Below are 10,459 nucleotides of genomic sequence, written 5' to 3' on the forward strand. Positions count from 1 at the left end.
ATTATCTGCTCCAGCCAGTATATATGGCGAAATGAAAACACTTATAGAGCTGCACGCAAATTTTGCATTGGGGAGTATCGTAATCTTCGGTGAATTTTTCGCTGCGCTATGTCCTCATTTGTGTAGTGCTGTCATTCCACAATGAACGTGCATCTGCTTTGAAAAATGCTTGCTTATGAACTTATGGCTTGTGCTTCTGTGCTGTGTTGAACCTTTTGTTACAAACGATGCAGGATACTGACGAAACAGAATGAATGCAGGCTGACACCGTTTCCTGCCTCCTGTCTTGTGTGTCTGTATAACGCTGAATACAAGCTAACTGCCCGAACTTGCTACATTTGTGTGTTGTCGATTTTGTCTCGTGCTCTCACTTGCTGCCTTTGAATTGTGTGCACTGCATCAAGCGAGTTAGGCTGTAGTGGTCACTTATGCCAGTATCGTAATGCACGCAGCAATGCTCTTGTTACATCTATGCAGAAAGGCCTGCAGACCTTCCTGGTGCTCCTGGCCGTGATTTGTATCCCGTGGATACTGCTCGCCAAGCCCTTCTATCTGCGCCACCAGCACAAGATGGCATTAAGGGGTGGGGGTGGCCATTCAAACGCTCTGGTAAGCTGTCAAGGTACCACTGAGGGGTGGAAGAAAAAACTTGTCCTTCAGCTGTAGCTGCTGTGCACTCTTTATCCCCTGTGCCGTTCTGGTTAGTGTTAGCACAATTTTTAAAGGATGGAACACTGAAAAATTGCAAGACTTAGCGTTTGAATTCAAGTTGCCTTCAAGTACTGACCAAGCACTCTACTTCAGAAACAGGACGACTTTCTTGATGCCATGCAAATGGCCAGTCCAGCTTTTGATCATATCAGTGTTTACGATGTCCCACTTTGAACTTGCAAATATATAGTGAGAAGGAAAACGTTAGGATCGAGGCAAGTAGATCAAAATGGCTTGTTGTGCGAGTTTATGGATAAAATGGATAAGGTAATAAAGGAATCGCACAACACAGCACCCATGTTGTCGGACTCCATTGTCCTTAGCTCTTTTCACGCTCTTTGATCTCCATGAAGGCAAGTGGTTTAATTAGAAACAAGTATATTCTGTCATTTGCTGATTTATTAACTTTTGTGATTTACTCTACATAAACAAAGGATAAATGTCAAAGTGAGAAGACATATTCTGGCCAGCTACTAATCTGTTGTGTGGCACTAAAGGCAATTTAGAGACTCCCTGAAATTTGTATAAATTTAAATTTGGCAGCCATTTAGTTAAACATCAACTGTGCCATGTTCAAGCTACTTTATTCTTTGTCAGCATGTTGTTACTGAAGGTTTTTCTTTTTCTCTGTCTCTTTGTTGCCACATGCTCCTGTGCATTGGGCCGCGACGGCCACATTCTGACGGGATCAAAATCCAGGAATGCCTTTAAATTTAGGTGCACAATTAAACAACCAAAAGTAGTAAAAATTCTTCCGAAGCCCATCATTACAGCATTCCTCATAGCCTACCGTGCAGCCTTGGCACCTAAACCCCTTAACTTAGCATGTTACGTTAAGGTTTCGCGGTACTCTATAACTCATGCGTTGGTCAGACAGGCTGAAGATTTTTTTGCCTGTATTTGTGTAGGGCGCTGCCACCAGCTCTGCTCATCCCGGAATGAAGGACGCTGAGGACGGAGCAGCGGCCAATGCGATGCCCGAGCCGCCCAAAGCTGTGGGTGGCGGTGGCCATGGCGGTCATGGTGACGAGTCTGGCGAGTTCAACTTCGGCGACACCTTCATCAACCAGACGATTCACACCATCGAGTACTGCTTGGGCTCCGTGTCACACACAGCTTCCTACCTCCGACTCTGGGCTCTGAGCCTGGCTCACGCACGTGAGTTTTACTTGTGACCCGAGCGATTTGTTTGTGGGATCAAATACATCAAAAGGCAATGCATTGATTGCAATAGCAAATTATTAGACAGCTGTACGAAGTAAGGTTAGTTGTTTTATCAGCTGCATAAGCTGCTGTAAACATTCGCTTACTAAATAAATTAATAAGCACGTTGTCATGTGCGCACAGGCAAATATGAACACATTCCACTTAATGGCCATGGCCACTTGCTGTCAGAACGCTGGTGTGATGAAGAGTGGAAGCAGCAGCCATTGCTCGCCAATGCATCGGGCCTTGATTATACATGCAACTAAATCCTCTAGAGTTTCTACCAGGCAGGTTTGGGAAAACTGCAACGAAAATCCACAGCAGTGCTGACAACGGGTGGTTTATGTAACGTGCAGCATCTATAAGTATGCAGGGACATAAGGTGCTTGAAGAAGGATGCACTCTGTTTGGATTGTCGGCACTGTTTGTGCGATGCTTGTTGGTTCATGTGGCTGCTGAGAAAAGTGTTTATGCCATCGTGCACATTTTGTGTATGGTCGTAGCATGAAACGAACAGGTGAAAATATTGATCGAGACTACATGGAAAATTAGATCCAAGGCACATTCCGTGTGACTGCACTAGCTACCTTCGAACAAACATGCAATTATTTATTAGGCACAATTAAAATAGCATATGCACTTAACTGTCAAATGTGATGCTAGCCAGTAGTGCAGCAAATTACTTGGCACGTTCACAATTTTCACTGCATATGGCTGGCTGCTGCCTCAGGTTTCTTTCAGTAATGTCGACATAGTAGTCGCATGGCCCATAGCTGTTGTTCAGGACTTCCGTGTTTGCATTGTGCAGAGCTGTCGGAGGTGTTGTGGAACATGGTGCTCAAGAACGGCCTGATGCCCATCAGTGTGGTCGGCGGCTTTCTGATGTACTTCACGTTTGCCGCCTGGGCATTCCTCACAGTGGCCGTGCTTCTGATCATGGAAGGGCTGTCGGCCTTTCTGCATGCCTTGCGTCTGCACTGGTACGCTCCTACAGTTCATCATTGATGTAACCTGCACCCCTATGTTTTTGCAGTTCATCGTTGATCTAACCTGCATCCCCAGAGCTGCACTTAGAGTTTTCAGGTCTGTCTTGTAGGCGACAGAGCCCTAGAGACCACTTTGACCTTTTGAGCCACTCGCATTTGGTGTAGGTACTCTGTTGAGTTTCTTAAAGGCCAACTCAGCAATATTTTGGGCTGCATAAGAAGTCTTATTTTCAGATAGTGTTATATAGAGCAGCCTCCCTGCGAAATTTTAGGTTAGAATAAAAGTGGATGTGTTGTCAAAATATGCTCACAGAAGTACATTCCCGATACCAAAACCAGAAAAAAAAAAAGAAAAAAGAAAAGCTGTTGCCATTCGGCAGAAGTGATGCACGACCCAGTACGTTGAGGACCAGTGCAGCTTTTCAGCATGCTTCGGAGATTAGGCAGCGCACTGAAAATCTTGGAGGCAACATGTTGAGATTTGTCATATTCACTAACCATCATGTGCACATTTCATCTGCTTAAAGGTGCTGTTTAAAGGCTGCTATTAAAAAAATTTCGCAATTACCAGCCCTGCAGCTTTGCCAAGACTGCTCATTTATATAACTCATTTAACCAAGGTGATATTTTGTTGCAGTTTGCCTTTAAATGCTGAAGCCTGTGCAGTGAATGTATCTGCTAGAACTTTCTGTGCTGGTTTGTGGTTCACAGAAGAGTTGCAAGTTTGGTTTATTGCCAAGCCTATTTCTTCATTAAGGAAACTTTGTAAGCGCAGCTGCATTGCATGCACACACATTGAAGCAGATGCCTCAGTTGCAGCCATATTTTGCAATGATCCATTTAATATTTCATTAATTCTAGCCTCCGTGATTATTAGCTCGGTGTTATAAAACATGACTCCGAAGATCTTAGTTAGATATTTCCTGCCATGAGTAGGCAGGAGTTTGCAATGCTTTCAAACAATAGTACCCACGCCTGAGCAATGTTTGAGGCTTTATGTAAAACGAGCAATTGTGCTTTAGTATGTGGATAGCATGCTTTGGAAATGTTACACAGTATGATGAATTTGTAACCTGGCATTATTGTGATCTGCTGGTTAACTACCCTCTCTGGTGAATACACTTGCAGAGCCCTTGCAAATACTACTAACTAGTGGGTCCAAAGTTTGCATGCATGCATTCTTTTAGATTTGGCATTGGTGTTATTGAGTGCCTCTGTTTCGAGTTGACCTACTATTGCACATCCGGACTTTGGTTGGCTTGCATAACTAGTGCGACAAAGCCACACCCAAGTGCCCACTTGAATCCTAGCCTGCTCGCTATATTAGCAAAACATCAGTGGTAATAGCAGTGTTCATGTGGTCTCATTTCTCTTCCAGGAAGAAGTATTAGTGAAGTTCGATCTGTTTTGATGCTGTTTAGCATAAGAGAAGCAGCCAATGCTGCTGCAGAAATTCTTCTACTTATGTCCGAATGATTGTACTTTGACATTTGACGTTTGCAATTAAGTGAACTTTCTTTTAGTAATGCAGCTTAAAGTATTTAAATATTTAGCATATGCCAGAAACGTTAAAAGAGTGAACTAAGTAGCCTGTGCCACCATCCTGTTTCAGAGGGATGCCCATATCAAGTACAAAGCTTTACTGATAGCCTCACCAAGGATACAATTGTAGTGGGTCTTAGCTGCACACCTCTTATACAAATGGCCAAAATGCTGTGATACTAAAACTGTCCAATGTCATTCTTTTTCCTTCAGGGTGGAGTTCCAGAGCAAGTTCTATAAGGGAGAAGGGCACATGTTTGTGCCGTTTGCATTTGACACCATCTTGGAGACGTCTGGTGCAGAAGACTAGACGTTGTCTCAAGAATATGCTAGTCTGATGTCGTCAGGAAAAAGAAATATACCATTAGAATAGCTTGCACATTCGCACTGCTGTCATTTGTGGTAATTTTCTGTTCTTCTGTTAACATATGCAATCTTCCATGTAGCTTTAGATCAATATTTGGTGTTAACGACTTCTTGTTGACGTGTGGTATCAAATAAATTATAATCTGGAAATTCGTGCAATGTGATGAATTGGCCTTCGCAAGCGTTACCTGCAGACTTTCGTAAAAGCTTTCAATGGGGAAGGGGGGGGGGGCGCAGTTGTACATTTCTGTTGCCATGGTACACACAACACCAGAATTGTGCTCTGCACGCTTGGCTCATTTGAATATGGAGTGTCCTGCTGTTAACGACTGCAGGACACTCCAGTTGCACTCCAGTTGCACTCCAGTTGCACTCCAGTAGCACTCCAGTAGCACTCCAGTAGCACTCCAGGACACTCCAGTAGTTGCAAGTTGTGAAATGTGCCGGAGATAGCTTGTTAAAAAGAGGCATGTGAATTATGGGATTCTGTAGTTTACAACTGTAGCTATTTCTGCAGGGTCTGTTGTTGGACATGCCCTTATTAGATTGTATGAAGACGTTTACTTCAAAGCAATTTAGCGAGTTATGTGCACTGCGACGAAAATTTTGCCAAATCATTTAATGGGTGTACGACTGTCGCAACAACTTCAAATATCTGTAGTAAAGGTACACATTCCCTTCAGATGCCAGTTCTCTCCATTAATTTATTTTCACTGCATTTCCTGCATCTTCAAAATTCTGAAAAGTGTACAGTGGGTTTTGTCAAGTCAACGGAATGTGAACTCCATACGAAAACTCACTACAGGAACGTCTGATATGAGAACCAACAATTTCATGTCCAGCATACTTAGAAAGCACATGTCTATCTAGTTGAAATATATGCCCGATGTAAAGCATTGCCAAAAGAATGAAAAAAGTGAACTTTCTATATGAAGACAAATTGACATCTAGAACCGGCATCCAGCCATGTACCTTCCAATTCGTTTTACTCAATCTGTTTACATCTTACAATTACAGCGCAGGTCCAATTGGAAGCATTTCGTGATGTACGAGATACTTTTTAAATATTTTCTGCACTGCTTTTGCTTCCGATGCACTATCTTGGTTTGCGCAATTGTCCTCATGGTACCTGAAGGGGATAATTCCTCATTGAACTCTACGTGCCATGTTGGTGTAATTTATGCCATTAACACACTACTTTCCGTCGGAATTATTGCCAATATAAATTAACAGTAAAGCCCAATGATTTACCTAGCAAGTCATATGGCAGAGCCTGTTGTGCAGTTGAGCTTATATCCTTGCACTTGAAAAGTTACATTTAAGCTTGTAATCCAGGGCTTTAGTTCTACATACATACTTACCAAATCTCCTGAATTTTCATCATGTTTAAGAATTTGTGCTTACGATGTTACGAATGTTCAAGTTTTACGAAAAACAAACCGTGTGCAAAAAAGTATTGCCATCAGTCTCGTGACTTTGCTCCACAGATAGGGACGTGCAGACCTTATTGCCTGTTATCGCTGTAGGCAATACCATGCCCCTTTGGAATTTTCCCTATTGTAAAGGGATGCCAGAGCCGGCCACGGCGGCCGCATTTCGATGGGGGCGAAATGCGAAAACACCCGTGTACTTAGATTTAGGTGCACGTTAAAGAACCCCAGGTGGTCGAAATTTCCGGAGTCCTCCACTACGGCGTGCCTCATAATCAGGAAGTGGTTTTGGCACGTAAAACCCCAAATATTATTAAGGGATGCCAGAGGGACACCTTCATAGAGAGAGTTCAGAGTAGCTACTGAAGCAGGCAAAATCGGCAAGAGTATCATTGCTCATGAAAGAATTGGTGCCTAAAAACAATCTGTGTCTTGTCAGTTGTTGCTGTTTCAAGTTTGCCACTGCTTGTATGATGCCATCTAAAGTAAGTCCCACTTCCACATCATTTCCATTGATGTGTCCGTGGGACTAAGTTCACAGGCTGACAGGTATTCTGTGTCGAGGCATAGCTACTGCTAATTTGTGCAACCCCATTGCCTTCCACACGTGCTGGCCACCCAGCAGACAACAGTAATGGGCTGTGCAACATAAACTACTGCACATGTGTGCCCAAGCCAAGCCACATGACCACTCTGTCGTTTGCTGTGCATTGGCATGTATAATGGAACCTACTTTGCAATTGTATCATGATATGATACAAAATACTAGGGCAACAAGTGTTATGTGATTCAGAATTGTTGTATCTGATACGATACTGTCCATTTGTATCATTCGCAAATTTAACTCTGACCAACCTTGTTTCACTTGAATGAAATGTCTCTTAGTATCTCGAAGTATTTCTTTCTTGCTCAAAGTATAATATTTTCCTTCAGAAACAATGTGTGAAAGCAGCTAGACTCGAGGGAAGCACATTCTTGCATTCTTCAGGCTTCGTGACAAAGCACTAAGCAAAACTTCGATAATGATACTGCAGTAGCATCAGAATTAGCACGAAGACATCGCACACATTGGCATATGCAGCATAGTACAGTGGCTATGAGCAAGGGTCGTGGCACGCTCGATTTTGTCTAGATGGCGCAAGTACTACCACGTGACTTTGCTCCACAGATGGGGACGTGCAGACCTTATCGCCTGTTCCCGCTGTAGGGCTCTGGCGGAAATATAAAAGAATGTCGCCAACTTTAGTTTTATGCAGGTGGCTCAGTGGCACCAGAATCGGCTTGAGAAGCTGAGCAGAGTTCAACCGTTTATAGTTTAGCACGTTGATGTTGTGATAGCATTATCTTATATCCTAAGCTAATACTGATACTCGTCTTGGCAGACGTATCATGATACAGATACAAGATACCCAAAGTGTATCTAAGACACCTGTATCTTCTATACTGCCCAGCACTGCCTGCAGGGCACAGTAGGCAACAAAAATGAGTCTAGTTTCTTCAGCACTACAAACATTGACAGTGCAGGCATGAAGAGCAAGCGGACATACTCTGGACATCCTGGTTGCTGTTCGCAGCACTGAACACCAATACTCTGTGAAAAACTTTTGGAAACTTCCTGAAAAGTATTCACCGTGTCTTCTGGATAAATAATGCCCTTGGACTGAATCGTATTCACTTGAAAAAATAAAGTTCTGGAAACATGCCAAAATTTTGCACAAGCTCATTCACACACATCAGTAATGGGTATAGGAGTCTTCTACTTTGCCTTCACTAAAGCTGATGTTTCCTGCTTGTCTGTAAGCCATATTGTTCAATAGTGGCGATGCACTTCCACCAGTGACGGCTAAGCAAATGCTTGCTGGCTTTCTCAGACTCCACCAAGCATAGTTTCATACAATGATTATTAAAGGAAATCGAAACTGATGCACAAATTGATGAAGATAACCATTGAAATGATGCAGTTTAAGGTGCCCTGAAGGCAAATATTAAGTCAACCTAAAGTGATAGATTAGTGCTCGAGAACGCATAAGGCGTCATTATTGTCGCAAAGTTTTAGTAATAGAGAAATTGAGGTAAATGCAAGACAAGATTTATGACTTGCCCGGGACATTCAAGTACTAGCCCGATCACATAGGCACTTCTCGTAATTCTGTTGACAGTACTCAACTTGTTGTGATAAAAAGACCATTGCAATGGATTTTAAGACAAGAAAATGCAACTTGTCCACTTGTCCATTGCGCACCGTTTCAACGACAGCAGTGATGGCGTATGCAACGTTGCCAATCCCTCGGTCAGGGGCGGGCAATTCGAATTGTGCTAAAAGTATGTGGACCCTTCCGACACGATTTTCTCTTAAACTAAGTCTTCTGGGCACGAAAGAAGCACTGCGAGGTTTCAGGAATGGCATTTTAACAGTTCATGTTGACTATTTGTCTTTAGTGTCCCTTCAAACAATGACATATTTCAACAGCGGCGAATGTTTCGAAATATATTTTCTTCGGTTTTGAGAATGTGGCGTCCTTGCCGTTTTACTGCTAGTGTATTGTGGGAAGTAAATGGCTTGCCCTTGTGGTTTACAAGTGACCTCGTCAAAGCCATGCTGTCATTGCAGAATTTTACCTTGTAGCAATAGCTTAACAGCAGTAATGTGGCTGTTTGAGCTTGTCGGTACAACTTATTGGTGAATTGCGGCGCAGATGTCTATAGACGACAGAAAAGACCAGACAGATATCTGCATTGCAATTGACCAATAGTCTTAACAGCAAATAGTTATTATTACCACTCCCAAAGCAGCCTATGTAACATTGTTTAGTGCATTGAGAAAATAATAGTGTTGAGATATTGCTCAGGCTTAGAGATGGCAAGGTGCCAGCATGGGTTAGGAGCCCATATCTAGGTAGCAAATATTTGTTCAAATTTCGTAACAGGGAGTTGGCTAGATCATGCAATAAGAGACCTGTAGTCTATCAGACAGACACTGACAAAGAAGCTTGAGAACGAGTTAAGGACCGCGCGAAGAGCGATGGAATGAAGATTGCTAGGCATAACGTTAAGAAACGGAAAGGGCTGTTTGGATCAGAGAGCAAACGCGTATAGACTATATTCTAATTGACATCAAGAGAAAAAAAATGGAGCTGGGCAGGTCGTGTAATGCGCTGGATAACCGTTGGACCATTAGGGTTACAGAATGGATACCACGAGAAGGGAAACACAGTTGAGGACAGCAGAAGACTAGGTGGAGCGATGAAATTAGGAAATTCACTAGCACTAGTTGAAATCGATTGGCGCTAGACAGGGGTAATTGTAGGTCGCAGGGAGAGGCCTTCGTCCTGCAGTGGACATAAAACGGGCTGATGATGATGGTGAGTGTCAGAATAGCAGAATGGGTGACAAGGAAAAGAAAATGCATTCAAGAGCAGCCTGGGGAAAGGTGGTGCGATGAGGCTAGAAAATTTGCAAGCATGAGAGGAGTCCACTGACATAAAACAAGGGTAGATGGGGATGGTATACTTCTGGTTGCGACTGTGTAATTGGCATAGCAACTTGTGGTGATAAAAATAATGCCTATATGAACATTCCACAATTTTCTAAAGAGGTACTCGAGGAGTTTGTAGTTCCACTCTAAGTTTAGCACAATTTACTGCCCATCTGGCTTCTCTACACATTTTCTTCTCTGTCACTTGCAGCCCCATAGCTCTCTTGTGAGATAACAAACTTTGTGTCGTAATAAAAACAAAGGACCTTTTACCACTTTATTCTGTACGTACAACTTTAACGTGTAACAGAAGTAGCTATCGCTGCACTTTCTGGCAGCCTTTGTTTGAAACACTCACCTTTGCAACTGTTTTGTTAGCTACTCCAATTGACTTGCGACTATGGCTAAGCTTTCAAGTTTCTGAACAAAACCACCTGGAAGTGTTCCCGTGAGGACTCTCATAACAGGTGGCACAACTGAAACTGGCGCAAGACTTTCAGGCTTGATTCTTCGAGCTGGTTTGAGTGCTCTTGTTTTTTAAACTGGATTACAACACCGCACAGTCTCGAGTCTGCTATGTTGACTTGGTGGCCACATATTTGCCCTAACAGATGCTTTGCATAACAGGCGCAGGAACCCACTCCATGAAGAGGGAATAACATTTAATGGCGTTTTTCACTGGTCGATTCGGAGCAGGATTTCTTGCTCTGCGGCAACAAATCCGCATTTCACTGGTCGATCTG

General features: G+C 43.1%; 1 protein-coding gene across 4 annotated transcripts in view; it reads left to right on the top strand.

Moving 5' to 3' along the window:
• Vha100-1 (V-type ATPase subunit a family protein Vha100-1) overlaps nt 1-4,961 on the top strand; it is a 42,294-nt gene extending 37,333 nt beyond the window's left edge. For all 4 annotated transcript variants that reach the window (XM_055070838.2, XM_050178168.3, XM_050178170.3 and 1 more), the window contains 4 exons: nt 478-609; nt 1,620-1,869; nt 2,726-2,897; nt 4,659-4,961. In XM_055070838.2, the coding sequence (XP_054926813.2) occupies nt 478-609; nt 1,620-1,869; nt 2,726-2,897; nt 4,659-4,755 (651 nt within the window). In that variant the 3' untranslated portion in view covers nt 4,756-4,961. The remainder of the gene's footprint in view (nt 1-477; nt 610-1,619; nt 1,870-2,725; nt 2,898-4,658) is intronic.
• Nucleotides 4,962-10,459: the final 5,498 nt, after the last annotated feature.

This window comes from Dermacentor andersoni, chromosome 5, assembly GCF_023375885.2.
Source record: "Dermacentor andersoni chromosome 5, qqDerAnde1_hic_scaffold, whole genome shotgun sequence".
Taxonomy (NCBI): domain Eukaryota; kingdom Metazoa; phylum Arthropoda; class Arachnida; order Ixodida; family Ixodidae; genus Dermacentor; species Dermacentor andersoni.